This window comes from Lepidochelys kempii, chromosome 2 (assembly GCF_965140265.1).
Source record: "Lepidochelys kempii isolate rLepKem1 chromosome 2, rLepKem1.hap2, whole genome shotgun sequence".
NCBI lineage: Eukaryota > Metazoa > Chordata > Testudines > Cheloniidae > Lepidochelys > Lepidochelys kempii.
The window spans coordinates 223,183,493-223,207,851 of NC_133257.1; the positions used below are offsets into that span (position 1 = coordinate 223,183,493).

At 39.8% G+C, this 24,359-nt stretch overlaps 1 protein-coding gene across 3 annotated transcripts in view; it reads right to left on the reverse strand.

Moving 5' to 3' along the window:
• LOC140907610 (probable acyl-CoA dehydrogenase 6) overlaps positions 1 to 24,359 on the reverse strand; it is a 142,767-nt gene that overhangs the window by 72,355 nt on the left and 46,053 nt on the right. The window contains exons 3-4 of one of the 3 annotated variants that reach the window (XM_073333924.1): positions 4,082 to 4,183; positions 1,254 to 1,407 (exon numbers count right to left, since the gene is read on the reverse strand). The exons of the other annotated variants lie outside the window; for them this stretch is intronic. Of the exons in view, the coding sequence (XP_073190025.1) occupies positions 1,254 to 1,407; positions 4,082 to 4,129 (202 nt within the window). The 5' untranslated portion in view covers positions 4,130 to 4,183. The remainder of the gene's footprint in view (positions 1 to 1,253; positions 1,408 to 4,081; positions 4,184 to 24,359) is intronic. 3 annotated transcript variants of the gene reach the window in all.

The window sequence follows — 24,359 nt, forward strand, 5'->3', positions numbered from 1 at the left end:
GCGGATCACAGAGCACAAATGGACAATCCTCATAATCAGGAATTACGGTTATGGAGCACGAGGTAAACATGAGGACTGGATTGGGACTCAAAAATCTGGGTTCAGTTTGTTGCTCTGCCAGACTGCCTGTGTAACCTTCAGCAAGCCACTTAATTTCTGTGCCTCAATTCCCCATTTACAAAAGGGGAACAATATTTCCTTTCCACAACCTTTGTTATCATGTCTGTGCAGACCATAAACTCTTCAGGCCAGAGGCTGTATGTTGTTATTTGTATGTACAGTGCCTAGCACAACACAATCCTATTTCTAGGTACTACTTGAAGACAAGTCATAATAACTCTCTCTACATTATTAGGAAACTAACTAGTCATTTCCCTGGTACCCAAATTTAAATCTTGATTTCATATTATGTTTTCTAGGTGAAATTGTTCGTTTACCACCTTTTAAAAGTACATTTTAAGGGCATCATTAAACTAAATTTCAAACCACTTTCTGTAAACAGAGACAGTTTAAATGTCAAGTTATGTTAACTACGTCACCGTTGATTGTTTTAGCTGAGAAATCCAGCTATTTGAGATTGTGGGCAGAGTTTGGGGTTGTGAATTGTATTTGCGGAACTTGACCCTTGTCTAGAATGCCCTGTGATGACTAAAACGCAGTGATTCAAATGAAATCTTTATTTATTATTTGAGTGAGCTTGAATTTTAACTTTTGTTTCCTCTCTGTAACTATTAATATGCTTGAATAATTTAGTAATTAATATGTTCATTTCTAGTAATTAAACCATAGAGTTTTGTAGTTACTTTTAAAAAATAAGTCACTGATTATACTCAATATTAAATTAAAAGCAACATCACAGTGTCAAAAATAAAGTCCTATAGAATAATCTGCCTTTGGAAGGTAATATTGTATAATTATTGCCATCTTCACATGAAGTCCTTTGTGTTCCAAAATATATACTCTATCCTCCTACATAGAGCAAGAGATTATAGAGTGTGTGGAGACATTTTCAGAACATGGACCTCTACTATTCATCATGGTATTTTAATAAAACATTAAAAATGACTGAAAATTATTTTAAATTAGTATAGGATTTTTTCCTTAAGTGCTATTTGCTTTTCATTCAAAAGACTTTTAAGTTCCTATTAGGACAGGATGAAGGGCCCTATTGTTCAGCTACTCCCTGTAGAAGTCTGCAAATTTTCATTCACAAAGTTTTCTATAGATTCCGTTGCAGGGGAGCTTGTCCTTACCCCTCATTGAAATAGGAGGAGGAGTGACCCTTGAAACAAATGATCTGCTGATATCCATGAGGCTCTCATTGGTCCTCCTAGTGCTAGTTACTTGGTATTCTGGTTTCTTTGTAGTCAGGCTGCCAGGGAGACCCTCACGCCAGCTGTCATTCGCCTAGAAGGATTCAAATCACAGAGTAGGACAGCAGAAAAACATTAACAGGCAAGTTTCTGGAAGACCACAATGCCATGTGAAGTGGCCATCCTCACAACTCTCCATTCCTCCCAGCATTCACCCTGAACCTCCCAGAGCTCAGCATAAGCGGGAAACATGAGAGGTGGCAGTCCTGCCAGGCAAAATTTACAGAATGGTTTTTGTGTGACTACTTCCTTCTGGCTGCACGCTTTCAATGTATTTAGCTGCAGCAATCTCATTACACTGTAAAACCAATTAATGGTTATTGCAGTGTTAAACCTCAGGATTTTGATACCAATCTCATGTTCTAAGTTTTGAACTCTTTGGTTTATCAGTACTGACACTGGACACCAAGTTATTTTTCATTTTGAGGATTTTATCTTAATCTCTTTCCTTACGCCAGGACGAATGAAAAACTGTTAAAGCTTTAACAGGATCAAAGACTTGAAAAGATGTTGAAACTCTGTACTTTTATTTACAGTGTATTTCGGAAGCCTACTTAACTGCTTGAAAAATATCCAGTGAGAAAATCTGATTCATGCTGTTCCATTACGTGCCATACCCTTCCCATAAACAGCAGACTGATGAAATATTTTCCTCCACTTACTAAATGAGAGAATGGTACTGTACTATACAAAAATGTACAAAGATCCAGATTCTGATCTTAGTTATGCAAAGGTAACTCCAGAGCAACTCCACTGATTTCAGTGGATTTACACCGGTGGGAATAAAACCAGAATTTGGCACACAGTCTTCAGCGTTTGTGTGTACACACACACACACAGAGTTAAAAAAAAGTTTAAAATATCCTGCAGAATCCACAATATCTTTTAAATATTTTGGTGGCCTGATGGTGACTTAACCCCCTACCTCAAAACGACGAATTATGATAATGGCATAGAAAAAGTTCAGATAGCCAAAAATTAAACCTCTGTCTTTCGTAGCTTAGACACCAGGAGAAAAGAAATTGGATTGTCTTCATCAGTAAATAAAAGTTTAATTTAATGTTAATTTGGAAAAGAAAATTGGGAGCTTGAATACAGTTATGATGTAAACTTGATGGAAAAAAAAGCAGATTATTTCCTGTGGAAATAATTCCTTCTTTACACAAGAAAGGTATTCCAGAAATTTATCTCATCCTCACTAAGAAACCACATCTTGCTCTGTGACAAACATTGAAGTTCTATGACTTCCACCCTCATTTCATCACAAAAGGAAAGAGAGAGGGATAGGTACAAGGGTTTTAACCGATTCCTGATGTAAGCAGGATCTGAGTGAGCTCCGCCTGACATCTCATGATGAGCTGGGGAAGAGGACTTCAGGAGCAACTCCTGTTTGCATGGACACACCCACTCTGCCTAAGCGAGCCACATGATGGAGCTGCTTTGCCCAAATGATCAATTTTGGCTGGTGTTGGGTTACAAATCTCTTCAGTATTGAGTGCAGGGGTTATGAAATGTTACCCTTATTGTATGAGAAAAGGGCAGCAGAACTGTACATAACCTTCCCTGATTGAGAGGGGTCACCCTAAACAGAACTTAATTCATTAAGTAGGGGGTAGGGGATACCAAACCCCAGTGAAAGGAGAGAGGGTGGTGATCGGTGTTCCTACCTGAGTGGGTGGGCTCTTCCTAGGGATTCCTAGACACCATTTGACCCTCCCTTCTCCACTGTTTAAAGACAGAGCTGCTAAGAATCAACTAAAAGGCCTTATTTCACTCTGTCATTACTAGAGCTGAAATCAGTGATAACCACGTATTGAACCTTAGACCTAGTGTGGGACAGTGTTGCAGAGAAGGAGCCTGCACTAGCAGTGAGGTTCCCTGCTACCTGCTGAAATCGGTGACAGCTGAGGTAAGTGGTGGAATCTCAGAACATGACACTGTAGCAGAGAGAAAGTGGTAGCAGAGGCAGCAGCAGCCAATGGTAGCAGAATGAAGGACAGAGCAGCAGCCAATAGCAACAGAGTAAACGGTGGTGGCAGAGGGCAGAGTGAACGACAGCAACTGTAAGCCAGTTACAGAGGTGGTGCAGCAGTTGAAGCATTGCTCTATGCTTTCCTTCCCCCAGGGTGGAAGGCAAACTTGTGAACACAACTCTCGGTCTTCACTGACCAAGGACAGCAACTGTGAGTGCGATGCAGTGGAGGGAGAGGGGAGTGGAATGTTAAAGGAACATTTGTTTGTTGAACTTTCACACCACAAGGTCAGAAATTGAGGCAAAGGACACCACACAGCACACTCTGGCATGGGTGTTTGCTCCTGGTCATATGCTCTCAAATCGTGGTTGTGGTGTTTTCCCAAATTAATGCTGGATTCCTCTTCCCTTTTAATTAAAAATTTTCTTTGCTACACACAGACATAGTGTTGGTGAGAAGAAAAGTATTTCCACTTAGAGGTGCCCAGGTGGTGGTGTTAAATTTTCCTAGATTATGGGGTAGGGCCTCAAGCCGATTCTGTTTTGTATTGTTAAGAGGAAACCCTAGATACCGAACCCGGCCCTTGTTACTGCCAACTCCGCTGGCAGAAGGATTATGCTAAGGCTATACTGTGATTGGTTATGCAGTTTTGCACAAGTGGAGAATAGGCGGGCGAGGGGGGGAGCTTCCTTTATTGGATTGATTTATTAGAGAAGGTAACAGGGTTGCACTCACCTCTCGCAGGTGCTCCCTGGCCGAGTGCGTGTGCCTGCACTCTCTCATGCTGTGGTGTGTCTTTGGTGACTCAGCTCTCTGGCCAAGTCACGCACAGACTCTCTGTGTGATGAAAACAAAGCAAAACCTCTTCTGGGATACAAATCCAAAGGGATCTCTCTCAGTGCCCCCTGTATTGTCTCCCACAAGTTGTCTCCGCTCCGGGATAGAACAGTGCCCCAGAGCTCCCTCCCTGGTGACAAAGTCTTCGCCCTCTTAAGGGCCTTTCTGGCCACCACTCTCCAGCTGGGCCGCTGCAGTTCAGTTCCCCCCTCTGGAGGTGCCTTAATGTCCAAGCCAGTGGTAACAGGGGTTGGGGTGGGCAACCCCACACACTAGTCCGGGTCCCAGCCCAGGGATACCATAGATAGCAGCCATCTGCTCTGTCCCTTTAACTATGTCACACAGCTTCTCTAATTTCCTGGGCCACTTCCCCACGGCCCCATGCCATCTTCACCCTTACCTCAGGGCCTTGTCTTAATGGAGTCCCAGCAGCCAGCCCAGAGCATCATCCACTCTCCTCCAGCTCTAGCAAGGAACTGCTTTCAGTCTTGCCCTGCAGCTCTTCCTATATTAGCCTGCTGAGACCTGATGGGTTGCTTCCCACACAGCCATTCTACACAGCTTGGAGGACCCTTCTACTGCCCTTTTCCAGGGCAGGGTGTGGCAGGGCCACAAGGCCTCCAGAAGGGGCCTCAGGGCCTAGTCCACCCCATCAGAGAGAGTTACATTCCATCAGCCCAAGGATTTGGAGTTAAGAGAGTTCCACTCCAAAGCTAACAACGTATCACTATCACAAATACAGTTATTTAAAGGAGCCCTGCAGTTTTTGTGGAAGCTGGCTGGTTTATGATGGTTTAGATTTATATTTCAAATTTAAAGGCAATTGATGGTCTAGAAATAAGAAAATATGGTGCCAGTCTGGCACCCTCAAAAAGATACATTGTTCAATTTAAAATTAATTCTACAAACATAAACCAGACTGCAAAGCAACCTGCAGCAATGCTGGAACTTCCCCTCTACCAGGGGACCCCCAGAGGGGACACCAGAGCCCATAAAGTGAGTGGCACTGGCTGGAAGGGAGCATGAGCAGGACAGCAGAGGATATACTTTCTTAGTGGAAATTAATTCTCTCCCCCCAGATGGACAGCTCCAATCACCCACAGAATGCAGCAGTATTACCCACCTTTCTCCCACCTTTTGGGGAGGGGGGGGTCAGCAGTGCAAGAAAATGCAATTCTGAATAGCCAGAATCTTGATTTTTAAGGTTAAGTCAGGTGTAAACACCTGGAATGTGAGAAATACGGGAAGCACTATTCTTCTTGTGAGGAAGGTCATCTGTAAATGGGTGACTTTTAACTATCTATTAGAAAATTCAGAGAAGCACTGAATAGATAAATGAGATGTTATTTTTAAACGATTCCCTGTTGTGCTGCAAAGCAGCCCTAGGCATAATGACACTGGCTTACTGCAGAGGTCATTCTACCTACATAGATCTGAAGAGAACATGGCTAAGCACAAGACAAAGGGGAAGCAGAATGAGTTTGAGGAGCTTTAGAGAAAGAGCCATGTTTAAACTATTAGCCAAATGTTACATCAGAGTTGTCCACAGGAAGCCTTTGGTTGTGCTAGAAAGAGCTCCAAGATTTGCCTCAAGAAACAGGGAAAGAAAAACATTAGCTAACACTTCTTTGTGCCAGTTTACATAGTGCTTCTCTCCCTATTGAGACTATTTACAGGAAATATATATTGGAAAATAAAAGTAGACTAGGGCTTGGTCTACAGTAGCAATCTAGTTATGCCGACCTAATTCCCAGTATCTCAATGGGAGAGCTCCTCCCATCAACATAGCTACCGTAGGCATAGATAGCATCTTCACTGAAGCGCTACAGTGGCATAGCAGTGCTGCTGCAGCCTTTTAAGTGTAGACAAGCCCTAAGAAAAGTTACAGTATTCCTCCCCTTGGGTCTATTTTCGATTCATTTTTCTACTAAAAAATAAAAAAAAATTGTCAATTTCTCAGGTAGAACAGTTAAAAAAAAATCCAAAATCCAAGTTCTATTAAAATCAAAGATAATGTTAGCATTCACTCCACTGACCCCAGGATTTGACCCTAACTTCTCAGAGCTATTAGGATAGAAACAGAGGAAGCAGAATCCCCCTATTAGCATTCTAAAGGGGGGAATTGCTTTATCTACCTTCCAAAATAGAAAATCCCTGATTAGATTACGGAAAGACTCCAAAATAAAGAAAGAACAAATAAGAAAGTCATCGTGTGTATATCCAATTTAAATTTTAATAAGCTTTTCCCATAAAGAGAAGGGAAGTAAATCCTTCTGTCTAAATCTGTCTCAAATCATTGAAAATTTCACTTTGAACAACAATGATTTTATAGCAAGTAGGTAGTAAGAAAAGGGAACATGTTTCAAAAGCATTAAGTTTCAGGCATGCCAGATATATATTACTATGAAAATTGCCAGTTCTGGTTTTGTTTTGTTTTTGGTTTCTAAAATGAAGAGTCCAAATTTCCTCTACGTTTTTCCACAGAATACCAGTCAGAAGAAACAAAATACAGGGAGAGTGTACTTACTGGGTGTGTGCTTTGTGAACTGTAATTTTATTGATAATACATAAATAATTTTGACTTCAAAGAGATATATTTAAAAAACAAGTAGAAATATTCCTCCATTGTCAGATGAACAACAAGTGGCCAACACCAATGCCAAAAAACAGAATTGGGTAAGAAAACAGTGTAGCGACTCAGCTGGAAAATTATAGTAGAAAGCTATGTCTGAAGAATGTTAGTAATATTAGGAAGGAGAAGCCAACCTATGCTGACATTGGTAGTCTGTTAAAAGTGGTTCAATAATAAATAATTATTTAAATACATCATCAAGAAGGAGGGTTTTCCTGTGGCTTGAGTGCAAAGTCAGAGATATACTTCAAAAGCTTCCTCTCAGAGGGTGGAGAAATAGACTGAAATATTGAAGACATCGGAGATATTTTGGAAACACTTGAACTTTGAACCTTTGTCCCTACTGAATCAGGACACCCTGCAAACCCTCCTCTCCTAGAAGAAGTTATACAGAAGGTAGGTTGTGCTTTCACAATAAGTCAGGAAGAAGGGGAGATGAAATGAAATCTCTTCTACACAAATAATGAGAGTAACAAAAGTTAAGGAATTACCTTATTGGATCCGACCAGTGGTACATCTGAATCCAGTACCCTGACTCTGACATGGCCAATACAGATACTGAAGAGGAAGGTACAAGAAACCCCCTAATGAACAATTACAGACCTTCTCATAGTGTAAGTATGTTCCTAACCCTCAGTTTATGACCTGACATGTGAAGAATTATATCATTCATATATATATAAACTGCTCTAATGTAACTGTGGATGTTCCTCTTACCCATATAAACATCTAATCCTTTGGGGAACCTTACTAATTCTTGGCCTCAGTGATGTGTTATGGCAGTGAGTTCCATAGGTTAATCTGTGTGGCATTAAAAATAGGGCTGTCAAGTTACTAAAAAAAAACCAATCATGATTTATCATGAGATTTAAAAAATTGCAATTAATCATAGTTTTAGTCTCACTATTAATAATAGAATAACATTTATTTAAATATTTTGGATGTTTTCTGCATTTAATAGGACTGGACCCAGGACTGATCCCTGAAGGAACTCTTTAGATATGTCCTCCCAATTTGACACCAAATCACTGATAACTGCTCTTTGAGCATGTCTTTTTTTCAGCCTGTTTAATTGAATCAAGACCATATTTCCTTAGTTTGCTTATAAGAACATCATGTGGGATTATGTTAAATGCCTTTCTAAAATCAAGATATAATATATCTACCGGCATCACTGCCCATCGCTTAGGCCAGTAACCCTGTCAAAGAAGGAAATTATATTTATTTGGCATGATTTGTTCTTGACAATCCATGTTAGCTATTACTTATTACTCTATTATCTTTTAGGTTCTTACAAACTGATTGTTTGTCCTCCGGGACCTCACCCATCCTCCATGGATTCTCCAAGATAATCACTAATGATTCCAAGATTACTTAAGACTTTCATGGCTTCAATACACCTAATTTATCTAAATATTCATTAACCTGTTCTTTCCCTAGTCAGCTCGTGATCCTTCCCCTTGTTGTTAATATTAACTGTATTAAGTTTCTGGTCACCATTAACCTTTTTAGCGAAGACTGAAGCAGAATAGGGTTGGAGCACCTCAGCCTTCTTGACGTCATCTCTTATTAGCTTTCCTTCACCCACCAAATAGGGGGCCTACCCTTTCCTTCATCTTTCTCTTGCTCATATTGTATTGATGAAGCCTCTTCTTTTGCCTTTTATATCCCTTGCTAGATGTAACTTATTTTGTGCCTTAGCCTTTCTGAATTTGTCCCTTCATTCTTGCGCTGTTCTTTTGTACTCATCCTTAGCAATATGTCCATGTTTCCTCTTTTTGTAGGATTCCTTTTTGATTTCCAGGTCATTAAAGAGCACCTGAAGATCTATGGCTTCTCCCCACCACTTCATTTCCTGAAGTATGCACATTTTATTCATAATTTCACTTTACAGTGCACTCCACCCAATTAACTCAAAGTAGAGAAACAAAGCCATGATTTGTACTTGTGGCACTTACTCTGGTTTCAAGCAGGTCTTAGCTCTATTGGTCCAAATCACAACTTTCTTGATTATGTCTGGGGTTTGCACCACTCAGGTTACATCAGTAGCTGGCCACTGATTGCTACAATTGGGGCACATTTCCAGTGTAGACAAGGCCATGGAAAGATTAAGTGACTTGCCCATGGGAAATCAGTGAAAGAGCAGGGAGCAGAAGAATCAAGATCTTCCAACATTCAGTCCTATGTTTTAGTAACAAGACTAGTCCCTCTCCTCCTTAATACCCAAGCACATACATATATATACTTGCCAGAGATAGAGAAAATGCAGATCTCAACAAAACAAAACAAAAATTCATGGTATAGGCATTCTGGCACAGACAGGACTAAGAGAACCTCATCACAGGTCACATCAATGACTTTTGGTGACAAAGTTTTAAGTTGCAAAATCAGTGGAGTATCAAGCTGCCATTAGCTAACCTGCCTCCCCAAAAAGGTTTTTCTGTAACATTACAGTTATAGAAAAGCTGCTATATATTGCCCAAAACATATTCTTCTCTCCAGAAAAGGAAATGTCCTATACTAATGACTCACTCTCCTCTTTCTTTTCGAGTACATGTATGTTTGTGGGTTGGTTTCATTTGTAGCAATGACCAGAATATAAAGTATTTATGAGATATTATAATGGGAACTTTTTTAGTACAAGAGGTGAGGTTTGGGTTCCTTAGATATATGTTAGCTGGCATGTTAGAGACAAATAAGGAGCAGTACTTGAAAATTAAAACAAATGGCAAAAATTGCAGATAACGAATGACTAGATTTTCCCTGAAAAGCCAACCCACTGGCAGAGCTAGTGCTTTTCTTCTCTCCAGCTTCTTACCAGCAAATGTCTCAACTACAGAGTTAAAGAAACTGCCAAGGAAAGCAGAAAAAATAGCAAAATAACAGCTTTTTCAGAACACCAGCTCTCAGGAAAAAGCAGAATTCCAGGAATAAAATTTTTATTTTATCTGGCCAGGATTATGAGCTTTTGTGATTTTACTATTTTACTTGGATGCACTACTCGTTTGATTAAGAATTACACAAAGAAAGGAGGCCATGTGAACACACAAGGGAAAGAACAGCGGATGAAGCAAGACTGAGGGCGACCCAAATGTACACCAACTTTTGTTTTTCAATAAAATGAAACTAAAAGCTGACAGTGTAGATTTGATCACAAAGTAGATTTGGAAAGAACAAAATACAGGTACTAGATTTCAGAGTACGATAGTTTTGTTTTCCTTTACCACACAATCCCAAGCACTTGGACAACAAGTCTAATATTTCTATGTTACAGCCATCCCTTGAGAATGCTGCATGTATAGTTCTAGCAACTGCTCCCAGCGTATTATAAAAATTAATTTAAACAAAGTAGTAAAGAAATATATGTCGAAAAAATGTGGGGTGGAAAATATATGCAGTAGTTGCAAAGAACGACTATACATATTATTATTGTTACTTAATAGCTAAAGTTTTATCTCAGACCTCTCTTTTCATTATATTTATATATTCCTGTTACTGGCAATCAACGACTGCTGCATCCATCTGAATATCAGAAAGTAGGGCAAGCCCTAATCTTTAGGCAGACCTTGTCTGCCTACTGGGGCAAGAAAGGAGGCAGAAGAAAAATGAACAAACCAGGAAAGCAGTATAAAGCAAATTACTGCTTCCTCCCACTGCCTCCTCTTGGGACCAATTGCACCTATTTCTTCCTTTTCCCTCTCCTTGTTGCCCCAAGAAAACCAAGACACTCCTTCTTCCAAGTCCACTACTAGCAGCAGCAGCTCCGGAAGAGCCTGAGTAGCTAATCAGACCTCACAGAACTCAGCTCATATTCCCTGATGTATGTTGACACTACAGCAAACTGAGCCCTAACCAGCCCACTGAACCTGGAGGCCCAGCTCAATGCTACTCCCTATTAGAAAGGCTTGTGTTGTTTCTTACTGCCTTGCTGCTATTTCATTTTCCAAACATAGTTTTTGTATCCTACTGTGTGCATGGTTTTCTCTGGAATTATATTGGTACATGATTTAAATTGCCTTGAAATTTCATATTATGCACTCTCTATAAAGAACAGATTTGCATAATTCTTTTAAAATATACAAGAGAAAAAAATTCAAGGCCCCCAAAATTAAATTGTTGGCATGATGATGAATATCCTTTGGATAGAGTATCTTTTAAACAGACTCAGCTGAAAAGCATCCAGTAGCTCAGCAGCAGATCACCACAATTCTGAAAAACAATGTTGAAACACACATTCTGCACAAAATACTTCCTGTTGCCTTTATCTAAAATGCTGTGAAAAACAACAACCAGCTTCACTGTATCCTGTCCCTGTACTGTTTTGTACTGGATTCTTATTTGCAGGAAATAACATTTGCTATTTCTGTTTTTGCAACAGGTTATTAGTGAAAGTTGGAAAAGCAGCTCCTAGAAGTGTACCTAACTAGCATCAAATGGTAATTAATTTATGCCACAATATCCCAATAAACCAATGCAACAAATACCTGTTCTGTACATTCTTTTTTGCATGAGTAATTCTTACTCATGTAAGCAGTCAATAAGACTATTCAACTGAATAATGGCTACTCGACTCCATATTAACTTCAAGTGGCACATATAACACAGCAAGATTTGGCCAGGACATGGAACAGAAACCTTCTTGGTCATACTGATGGACAACTGTCTCATGGCAAAAGAGAGAGTAAGACAATGACACTGATACTACTCAACCTACCAGCTGCTTTTGATCACAAAGTACTGTTGACTCATTTATGTATCTAGGCAGAAGTCAGTGGAATTTCATTAAGCTGGCTTCTGTCATTCCTTCCCAACAGATCTCAGAATCTTGATGGGCAGATACTTCTTCTTCCTGAGAACACTGACATGTGGAGCCCATAACTACTTTTATGTAAAGCCTACATGCAACCATTAGGAACAGTGTGCCGGTAACACAGATCTACACATTCTTTTCATTCAGGGAAGGCAAACTGTCCCACAGATAACAATATCTTGGGGGAAATACAATTTACACGAAGCCCAGATGGCTTAAACTAAATCCAGAGAAAATGAGATCACTATAGTCAAAAGAAGTAAGCACCCTCAACTGAAGCCAAATGTGCTCTAGCAGTTAAGATTTTATGCAGTCTCAGTCATGCTGGAAACTCTGCTGACCATGGAGAATCAAACAACAACAGTTCACAAAGGGCACACCTTCTTCCATCTTTGACCAAAGTAAAGACTCCGCCCCCCTCCTCTGAGAGGAGGACTGGCCAGAGTAGTATGTGTATTCACTACTTTCAGGCTAAACTACTGTAGTGCTCTCCAAGTTTGGACAAGAATTTCACACAGAAGCCACAGAGGGGTTGGTACCCATCTGCCAAAGGGAACAAGCTGAAGAGAGGATATTATACCAGTGTTCCCCAATCTATGCTAGATCTCCTAGTGCTACTGATTCCAATTCCAGGTCCTGAGCTCTGATACACAAAACAACCAGAGGAATATATATCCATGTCACTTAAAGCATGCATATCCTTAAAGCAGAAATCCACCGCAGCAGTTTCAATCATTCAGCACTACACACTGCTAGATACTGAAGTCACAATGGAACAGCAGAAAGAGCCTTTGCAACAGCAGACTCAAAACTCTGAAACAGCTCCCCTGCACCCAATGACTGTTATATCTCAATAAAGGACTCAGATGTCTATTAGTCTCACAAAAGGTCCTTAAAATGAGAAATCCAATTACCTGTGCAGATTGTGAAATAATCAACAGAAAAATGGGGATAGGAACTTGGGTAGTACTTAAAATGAAACAACTGGACATGGATATAAAACAACTCCTTCTTTTAGCTACAGAGTAGTTACCATTTAAAAATTTCCCCCAGATTTACCACACAGTGGTATCTGAGCTATAACAACATTTCCCTAACTTTACAGTAGAGATATAGTATTCAGGGAACCAGCTGCCCAGGGCAGCAATGCAAACTTATTCTTGGAGCCTTGGGCCCTTCCTCAAGTCCAAGCCTGGGTCAATTTCCATATTCCTATTGTAAATCTATAGATCTCTTACAGAAAGTCAGCTATAACTAGAATGGGACCAGTGGAGTTGCAGAGGTGTAACAGAGGGAAGAATTTGTTCTCCCACCAATAAACCAGCTCAAACGTGTTGTACTGATCAAATGAGGCTGTTATGCATCTTCTGTTGGCAACAGCTAACTAGTGTAACTATTTTCAATTATGTTTAATACAATCAAAGATAGAGGGCCAGAAAACAAACATGCTTTAATGTAATAAGGTGTTTTATACACTAAATATGTCATTTTTTGCTTAACATTAACAACAGCCCCGATAAATTCCAACTTTATGCTTTAAAAAAAAAAGAGAGAGAGAAAAAAGCATCTGATGAATGGGAAAGGTCAAAAATCAGTAAGGAAAGGAACCTGATTTTCCAACATCTTAGAGTTTTGTAAAACAATGAAAAGTTAAAATAACCTTAAACTCTGAACTTACCTAATAGAGTCCTCTGAATCATAAACTTTCCTATAGGCATGGAAGTATCATACTAAGTGTAATGATTAGAAGACTACTAGTGAAACTGCCCTGACCATTTTGATAGAAAAAATATAATTTGTACAATACTGCAGCTGAATTTAATACTATAATATAAAAAATGAACAGGAACATCAATTTTGCTTTGAACTTTTATAGTGTTTAATACAAAATATGACTCATATCTCTAATATTTATTGTAGCTGAGCAAGAATTATACAATTAATAAAAGACTTAATACAAACCTATATACAAAGTAATAGACACTAATATTTATCTTCAATATATCATACTCATTTCCTTTGAATCACAATCAAGTCTTTCTTCACATCAAAAAAGGGGCGGAAATCCTCACACTCATATTCATCATTTACTGACTGACTGTGAAGAAGAAATATTGCAATAATCCTAAAGAGGACATATTGCCAGACCATTCAACTGAAACTGTAGTCTTCTGCTTTCCCTTGAGGAATTATGCAGCATTCTCAAACCTTCAGTGGATTAATTAGGCAAAAATTTATAAAGCACTTTCAAAGTGAGAACTGTTAAGGACTAACAAACTTAAGTTAACACCGATCACCATCAGCCTCTCTGTCTTAACTGTCTCCAGAAGGTTCCTGATTGTTCTGGAACCTTCCCCATTACCTTACCCAGGGAAATGGGACCTACTCAACCTGGGGCTAATATATCTGCCTTCTATTACTCTCCTATAGCCATCTGGCCTGACCCTGACACAGTATGCAGAGTTATTTGTTTGTGTGTATGCATGTGAAACACAATAACAATTTAAACTCCTATTTTAATAGTCTTAAACATTAAGGGTGAAGCTGCACTGAAGTCCAAGACAAAACCCTTATTGACTTCTACAGGGACAAAATTTTATCTTAAACTGGAAGTAACTAAGCCTTCAAGAGATCTCAAATTCTCCTTCTTCTTGGAATGGTAATCTTATTTTTTTCTGAAATGTTTTTCAAAGATTATTTTTGTCCTTTTCGTTCTCCAGGAAGAATCTGAGTGTCTTAGTCTTCTAACTGAAGCCTGGCCTACCTTAGAAAAATAGTTTGGTTTAATTACATCAGTAAGGGGTATGAAAAATTTATACTCTGAACGGCATAGTTAAGCTAACCTACGTCCCCATGTAGACAGCGCTATGTTGACGGAAGAATTCTTCCATCAACCTAGCTACTGCTTCTTCGGGAGCTGGATTACCTATGTCAATGGGAGAATCCCTCCTGTCGGCATAGGTAACATCTATACTGAAGTACTGCAGCAACACAGCTATGCTGCTGTAGTTTTTTAAGTGTAGACAAGCCCCGAGATTGAAGGAAACTAGTGATCCCTGAATTAAAGGGATGTAATACCTGAAACTGACCGACTGTCCAAGTGACAGCTCTGCCATTTAGGGTACGCCCACACTGCAGCTGGGAGAGAGCTTCCCAGCTCAGGTAAACAGAAACGCACTAGCTCTGTTCAAGCTAGTGTATTAAAAATAGCAGTGTGACTGGGGGTAGCATGGCAGGGGTGGCAGACTGGGCGAGTCGCCTAAGTACACACCCACCCAGACCTCCTGGAACTGTGCTTGGGGGTTGGCCCAAGCTGTCATCAGTGCTACCCCCCCCCCGTCACACTGCTATTTTTAGCATGCTAGTTCAAGCAGAGCTAATACATGTCTGTCTACCTGAGTTAGGAAGTTCGTTCCCAGCAGCAGTGTACATGGACTTTAGTGTATAGATGAACATTAAAAAATTCTGTTCTTTCAACAGGTTTCAGAGTAGTAGCCGTGTTAGTCTGTATTCACAAAAAGAAAAGGAGTAATTGTGGCACCTTAGAGACTAACCAATTTATTTGAGCATAAGCTTTCGTGAGCTACAGCTCACTTCATCGGATGCATTCAGTGGAAAATACAGTGAGGAGATTTATATACACACAGAACATGAAAAAATGGGTGTTATCATACACACTGTAAGGAGAGCAATCACTTAAGATGAGCTATTACCAGCAGGAGAGCGGGGTGGGGGGGGGGGATGGGAAGAAAACCTTTTGTAGTGATAATCAAGGTGGGCCATTTCCAGCAGTTAACATGAACGTCTGAGGAATAGGGGGGGGGAGAATAAACATGGGGAAATAGTTTTACTTTGTGTAATGACTCATCCACTCCCAGTCTCTATTCAAGCCTGAGTTAATTGTATCCAGTTTGCAAATTAATTCCAATTCAGCAGTCTCTCGTTGGAGTCTGTTTTTGAAGTCTTTTTGTTGTAATATTGCGACTTTTAGCTCAGAGATCGAGTGACCAGAGAGATTGAAGTGTTCTCCGACTGGTTTATGAATGTTATAATTCTTGACATCTGATTTCTGTCCATTTATTCTTTTACGTAGAGACTGTCCAGTTTGACCAATGTACATGGCAGAGGGGCATTGCTGGCACATGATGGCATATATCACATTGGTAGATATGCAGGTGAACAAGCCTCTGATAGTGTGGCTGATGTGATTAGGCCCTATGATGGTGTCCCCTGAATAGATATGTGGGCACAGTTGTCAACAGGCTTTGCTGCAAGGATAGGTTCCTGGGTTAGTGGTTCTGTTGTGTGGTATGTGGTTGTTGGTGAGTATTTGCTTCAGGTTGCGGGGCTGTCTGTAGGCAAGAACTGGCCTGTCTCCCAAGATTTGTAAGAGTGATGGGTCGTCCACCAGGACAGGTTGTAGATCCTTCATGATGAGTTGGAGAGGTTTTAGTTGGGGGCTGAAGGTGACGGCTAGTGGTGTTCTGTTATTTTCTTTGTTGGGCCTGTCCTGTGGTAGGTGACTTCTGGGAACCCTTCTGGCTCTGACAATCTGTTTCTTCACTTCAGCAGGTGAGTACTGTAGTTGTAAGGATGCTTGATAGAGATCTTGTAGGTGTTTGTCTCTGTCTGAGGGGATGGAGCAAATGTGGTTGTATTGTAGAGCTTGGCTGTAGACAATGGATCATGTGGTGTGGTCTGGGTGAAAGCTGGAGGCATGTAGGTAGGAATAGCGGTCAGTAGGTTTCCGGTATATGGTGGTGTTTATGTGACCATCGCTTATTAGCACCATAGTGTCCAGGAAGTGGATCTGTTGTGTGGACTGGTCCAAGCTGAGGTTGATGGTGGGATGGAAATTGTTGAAATCACGGTGGAATTCCTCAAGGGCTTCTTTTCCAAAGGGTCCAGATGATGAAGATGTCATCAATATAGCGCAAGTAGAGTAGGGGCATTAGGGGACGAGAGCTGAGGAAGCGTTGTTCTAAGTCAGCCATAAAAACGTTGGCATACCCATAGCAGTGCCGCTGGTTTGAAGGTATACATTGTCCCCAAATATGAAATAGTTATGGGTGAGGACAAAGTCACGAAGTTCAGCCACCAGGTTTGCCATGACATTATCGGGGATACTGTTCCTGACGGCTTGTAGTCCATCTTTGTGTGGAATGTTGGTGTAGAGGGCTTCTACATCCATAGTGGCCAGGATGGTGTTTTCAGGAAGATCACCGATGGACTTCCTCAGGAAGTCAGTGGTGTCTTGAAGATAGCTGGGAGTGCTGGTAGCGTAGGGCCTGAGAAGGGAGTCCACATAGCCAGACAATCCTGTTGTCAGGGTGCCAATGCCTGAGATGATGGGGCGTCCAGGATTTCCAGGTTTATGGATCTTGGGTAGCAGATAGAATACCCCAAGTCAGGGTTCCAGGGGTGTGTCTGTGCGGATTTGTTCTTGTGCTTTTTCAGGGAGTTTCTTGAGCAAATGCTGTAGTTTCTTTTGGTAACCCTCAGTGGGATCAGAGGGTAATGGCTTTAGTAAGTGGTGTTGGAGAGCTGCCAAGCAGCCTCTTGTTCATATTCCGACCTATTAAAGATGACGACAGCACCTCCTTTATCAGCCTTTTTGATTATGATAACCCACCCAGCAATATTGTTAATCTATCCAACCATACCCTTAGCCCAGCAGAAGAATCTGTCCTATCCCGGGGCCTCTCCTTCTGCCCCTCCTCCCCCACGAACACGATACAGTTCTGTGGTGACCTAGAATCCTATTTTCAACGTCTCCGACTCAAGGAATATTTCCAACACACCTCTGAACAACATACTAATCCACAGAGACCTTCCTACCAACACTACAAAAAGAAGGATTCTAGGTGGACTCCTCCTGAAGGTTGAAACAACAGACTGGATTTCTACATAGAGTGCTTCCGGCAACGTTCACGGGCTGAAATTGTGGAAAAGCAACATCACTTGCGCCATAACCTCAGCCGTGCAGAACACAATGCCATCCACAGCCTCAAAAACAACTCTGACATCATAATCAAAAAGGCTGCTGGTAACAGCTCATCTTAAGTGATCACTCTCCTTACAGTGTGTATAACACCCATTTTTTCATGTTCTGTGTGTAAATAAATCTCCTCAATGTATTTTCCACTGAATGCATCTGATGAAGTGAGCTGTAGCTCATGAAAGCTTATGCTCAAATAAATTGGTTAGTCTCTAAGGTGCCACAAGTACTCCTGTTCTTTCAACAATCTGTCATTATTGATGATAATGTCAATTCTCAAGCCTTACATAATCCTGGAAAAATATATTTATTTTATCATTTCAGCTGTTCAGTTTCAAGAGTGGGGAGAGACTTTTTTCTGTTTGTTTTGTTCCTAACCTCCACCCCTTAATGTTCTGAGGACATAATACTTAGATGTACTCATTCATTTTCTTGAATGGGTATCTGATTTTTAGTCAGGCTGGCCTCGAAGCCTTTACCCCAAAGCTGAATCAAACTCAAACCAAACTTTTCTTTTTAAAATCTATTATTTACTTGAATGGTGTTGGTAGGTTCAGAAAAAAAATCATACATTACACAAAGTCAGAGATATAAGCCACATTTCATCCAGCTACTAAACTCACCAAACTTCAGATGAGTTCACATCTAAGGCTTTTGAATTAGGCCCATCTCTAAGCAACATATCACAAAGATAATACTGCATGCCTTGAGTGTTTCCTTCATTACTATCTCTTTTTGTCTCCACTGATTTGAATAGTTAACTTCTCCAGTCCCACAGTTTTTCCAGCTGCTGTGGTCCCTGTTCTATTACTAAAGCTGACCTCATGTCTTGCACCTTGAAATATTTGTACATGTAGAAAAAGTAGAACCAGTAATACAATAGATACAGGACTGGCCTGGAAGTCAGGAGACATGGGATCTATTTCTGTCTCTCACTCTAAACATCTATCTGACATTGGGCAAGTCACTGCACCTCTTTCAGCCACTGTTTCCCCACCCTGTCTTGACTAGTCTTGTCTGTCTTGACTAGTTAGACTGTAAGCTCTTTGGAACAGGACTGTATCTGCATATGTGTTTATACAGTGTCTAGCACAATGGGGCACCAATCTAGGTTGAGACACTACTGTAATACAAATAATAATTAGGGCTGTCGATTAATCGCAGTTAACTCATGCAATTAACTCAAAAAATTAATTGCAATTTATCACAGTTTTAATCGCATTGTTAAACAATAGAATACCAATTTAAATTTATTAAATATTTTCTGGTTTTCAACATTTTCATATATATTGTATTCTGTGTTGTAACTGAAATCAGTGTATATAATTTTTACAAATATTTGCACTGTAAAAATGATAAAGAAATAGTGTTTTTCAAATCACCTCGTACAAGTACTGTAGTGCAATCTCTTTGTCATGAAAGTACAACTTTCCAAAATGTAGATTTTTTTTGTTACATAATTGCACTCAAAAACCAAAAAAATGTAAAACTTTAGAGCCTACAAGTCCACTTAGTCCTACTTCTTATTCAGCCAATCGCTAAGATAAACAAGTTTGTTTACGTTTACAGGTGATAATGCTGCCCACTTCTTATTTACAATGTCATCAGAAAGTGAGAACAGGCATTCGCATGGCACTTTTGTAGCCAGCATTGCAAGGTATTTACGTTGCAGATATGCTAAACATTTGTACATCCCATCATGCTTCAGCCACCATTCGAGAGGGCATACTTCCATGCTGATGATGCTTGTTAAAAAATATAATGCATTAATTAAATTTGTGACTGAAGTCCTTGGGGGAAACTTGTTTGTCCCCTGCTCTGTTTTACCCACATTCTGTTATATATTTTATATTATAGCAGTCTCGGATGATGACCCAGCACATGTTGTTCTTTTTAAGAACACTTTCACTGCAGATTTCATAAAATGCAAAGAAGGTATCCAAAGATAGCTACAGCACTCGACCCAAGATTTAAGAATCTGAAGTGCCTTCCAAAATCTGAGAGGGACGGGGTGTGGAGCATGCTTTCAGAAGTCTTAAAAGAACAACACTCAGATGCAGAAACTACTGAACCCGAACCACCAAAAAAGAAAATCAACCTTCTGCTAGCGGCACCTGACTCAGATAATGAAAATGAACATGCGTCAGTCCAAACTGCTTTGGATTGTGGTCAAGGCGAACCCGTCATCAGCATGGACACATGTCCCCTGGAATGGTGGTTGAAGCATGAAGGGACACATGAATCTTCAGCGTATCTGGCACGTAAATATCTTGTGATGCCGGCTACAACAGTGCCATGAGAACGCCTGTAATCACTTTAAGGTGACATTGGAAACAAGAAGTGGGCAGCATTATCTCCTGCAAATATAAACAAATTTGTTTGTTTGAGCAATTGGCTGAACAACAAGTAGACTGAGTAGACTTGTAGGCTCTGAAGCTTGACATAGTTTTATTTTTGAATGCAGTTTGTTTTTGGTACATAATTCTACATTTGTAAGCTGAACTTTATGATAAGGAGATTTCACTACAGTACTTGTATTAGGTGAATTGAAAAATACTATTTCTTTTGTTTTTTTACAGTGCAAATACTTGTAATCAAAAATATAAAGTGAGCACAGTACACTTTGTATTCTGTGTTGTAACTGAAATCAATACATTTGAAAATGTAGAAAACATCCGAAAATATTTAAATAAATGGTATTCTATTATTGTTTAACAGTGCGACTAATCATGATTAATTTTTTTAATTGCTTGACAGCCCTAATAATAATCAAAATAATATATGTAAAGGCTTTCTCCTCTGGTCTCCAGCAGAAAAGCAGACCTTTAGGAACTAGTGTGATCCTTTTATCAGTAACTTTGTTTATTTATAACCATGGTTACCTCACATCCAAAATCTTGTACATCCCTCCACCTTACAAAAAGACTGTTTGCTCTCTGATGGATCTTTTTAAAATGTGATGTTTAGAATTGAACTTGACTGTCCCACAAGGTGTAGATGTGTCTCGGTCCTAACCCATTCACAAGACTCCCCAGCACTTGCTTGGGTTAAGCATCCTATGGAACCAGTAGATCAAACAGAGATGAAATACTGAATCATTTTATTCTTACTACAAATAATAACAAACATTTTGAGATTCAAAAAGTGCAGCAAATGCTAAATATTTTCTCTCCTATTATTTTCATTAGCATATGCCTCTACACTTCCAAATTTCAGGGAAGAGTGGAAGTGGCAATGCCAAAATAGCACTGTTCTATTTGTATTTCCAGCTCATTCAGAAACAGGAAATACCAGAAAATTAATAAGAAAGCCTATTTTCCTAAGATATCCAGTCCTTTTTTTTCCCCCAGTTAAATCTCTGAACCAGGTTCATTCCTCACTAGTTTTCTCAGAGAATTACATCTACAAAGTAGTGAATCATGGTGTTAATTGTTATTCAGTGGCTTACTAGGCTCATTTGTTGATTGTAGTTTGTCTCACAACAGGTGCAAGATATAATTAGTAAATATTTAAGAGAGCTGGTTTGCTGGAATGCTTATAAGTAGCATAATGGCCCATCTCATGTTAAACTTTTAGCGTGTACCAAATATTCAAATTCTAACTGCAGCTCTCTGTAGCGGAGCTGCAGGGCCTCTAGTATTCCATGGCACTGCCATGACAAGTGAGAGTTCAAGAGCAGCTTTTTTACAGATTCAATGCCATGTACCCGTATTACTAAACTGAACACTGGCTGCCCATTTCCAGAGAACATGAAAACAGCCTACCTACCCTTATACACAACATATTGGGGATGAGCAAACAGGTCAGCTGGCCATGTTTCAACCTGCCAAATCAAACACAAACATTGTGTGACCATTACCAGGTTACAGGAGTGGTTTAGTCAGGGGCTATGCTTCTATCCTAGCAAAGCCTCCAGCTGTGACATGTGGCCGGTACCACCTTTTTAGCTTTTGCACTCTCCCCTAACTGATGAACCTGCAATGCACAAGTTCCCAATTCATTATCTTCCCAGTGACAAGCCTGGGGGCTCCATCCCACCTCTACTACCAAATCCTGCCCTAATGATAGACCCCCATTGCCCTCCAAGTTCCCTGGTCCTCTCACCCCTTATAACAAGGTATAATACCACAAAAAGCCTCTTCCCAAGTGACTTACCAACTACCAAATCCTAGTTATTTCCCCAAATATCAATTATGTACACTGAATTCCACTCAGAACTGCCAGCTGCACCCACTTCCATTCAAATACATAACATCCTTAGGAACCACCTCCACCAGGAAGGAGCGGGGCGGGGGTGGGGGAACGGAATAAATAAAAGCAGATGAAAACCTGTTCGTATTTATGCTAGGATCAAAATGTTAACTTCAACCAGCTCTGTATTAACTACCTTAAATACAGCTTCCCTCTAAATCCACTTTTAATTCCTCACAGGTGTGAAAGTTTGTCAAACCTCTACATCTGAAATATCTGCTCTTCTGAAAATGTGTGAGAGAGGACTAACAAAATTGTCATTAGGAGATAAATAGACCTCTCCCCCCTCTCACATTTCAATATTACACACACACACACACACACACGATGAATCTGGCATTAAAGAGGAAAGATTTGGCACAGTTTTCAAATTTCCTAGCATTGCAAACTGTAATTTGAATACTGAGTCTGCTTTTGTGTCAGGTATTTATCAGGCCCAAGCCAAGGGTATCCCAAGACAGAGTGGGACTCAACACAGCTTAAACAGTCTACACTTGCCCAACACACACTGCATCTCCCAGAAGTAAGGGAAGGACGTAGCCATGGGTCTAATTTTTCTGTGTTTTGTCAGATACAAATTGTATTAGGATTCTCAAACTGTATAAAATCTTACTGAAAATAAAATAAGGGATAATATTTCAAGATGGGTTCCTGAAATCATCCAATAACTAAAGGAAGTATTTTGTATGAAATGAACAACAAAGCAACACAAACTCTTACATGTCAATTATTTGCACAGGACAATACATCACTTAAATGTAGGCACCCATTTATGTTTCTAATTATAAATATATACTTGCAAGAGAAATTCATCCAGGCAGGAAGACTATGCTCCATTTAAGCCCCCAAAATATTGCTGAAGTGAGATTTACTTGGTGTACAGTCTGCTGTCCCGCTGCCCGGGGTGCCTTTCTCCTTTGCGAACTTCAGTAGTTGTCCATGCCCTCAGCCTACCCACTTCTTTCTTTGCCTTCATTGAGGCATGTAGTAATGTTTGTTCTTTTCACCATTTCCAACAAGTGGATCTGGAGTGCGTGAATGTGACGTGCATAGTCAGGCACACGACTGTTAATTTTAGGCATCCCTCTTCAGCCAAACTTCTTGAAAATCTAGCCACCATTTAAGCCTGGGTTCATAAACCATATGGACAAAAAGAATCACATGGATCTTTCTTCTTGCATCTTTTCAGCCTTCACTCCAATTTCTAATCTGAACATGAAAACCTCCAAAGAATGTGCCTTGACTCCTTTCCTTGGTGACCAACTCCAGTGACCAGTTCCCCGGATGGTTAAAAATATTTCCTGAGGTCTAACCTAATATTTTCTGTCCTTACTTCTGGGAATATCAGATTTAGTTTCAGGGAGAGTTTTAATATCACATTAGTTTAACCACTGCAGTTTTTTGAGAGTCCCACAGTAAACTGAAATGAAAAGAACAGTAATGCAATAAATTACATTATATTGTTACTGCTCTTATTCTGTTTAAGACAGAACTGAGTGAACCTCAGAAATAGGTTTTGCTTAAAGAATTAATATAAGAGGAAAATTAAATTTATTTTGATTTATTAAATAATATCCTCACAAATGTACTATGTATTGTGTATCAGAAAGAATTTCTTAAAGTGCTGCAGTAAAATGTATAATCTTTTCTCAATGGATATGGCCAAAGCCCCATTGCTTGAGTCAGATAAAACCAAATACAACAAAAAACTCAAAAACATGACGCAGGAAAAAATCCTTCACTGGTAGGGGGGTAAATAAAATATGTCATTTCCATTGCTAATTTCTAGAATTCTCCAGTTATCTATGGTTTCAGAGTAGCAGCTGTGTTAGTCTGTATTCGCAAAAAGAAAAGGAGTACTTGTGGCACCTTAGAGACTAACCAATTTATTTGAGCATAAGCTTTCGTGAGCTATCTGGATGAAGTGAGCTGTAGCTCACGAAAACTTATGCTCAAATAAATTTGTTAGTCTCTAAGGTGCCACAAGTACTCCTTTTCTTTTTGCAGTTATCTATGGTTTCTTCTTGCCTATGGTGATTACATGACCCCTTCACTAACCTCTTGGGCTCTCATAACAGAACCAGAATTTAGAATTACAAATACATAGATGAACAAAAAAAATGTACTGAAAAAAGATATTTAGAAGTTAATAAATCATAATTCCACATGGTGAAAATTGATGGTCCCTTTGCAATACAAATGCTACCTCAATCAACTCTCCATACACAGAAAGTTATTTCCAGGGCTAACAATTGCTGTACACTTGTAGGACACATGCATTGTAAAATGCTGCTCCCGTTAAACAGTTCATTGTTCACAAATGGAACAGTGTTTATAAAGGAAATAAAGCCCAGTTTCAATAAATATCTGTAGTCTAACAGATGTTTCCTACTATCTAAGCAAAACAAGTACATGCCTGATACATGAACCACTTTTTTTGTCCCACCAAAAAATGCTTGAAAGTTAGGTCTGTTGAAAAATAAAT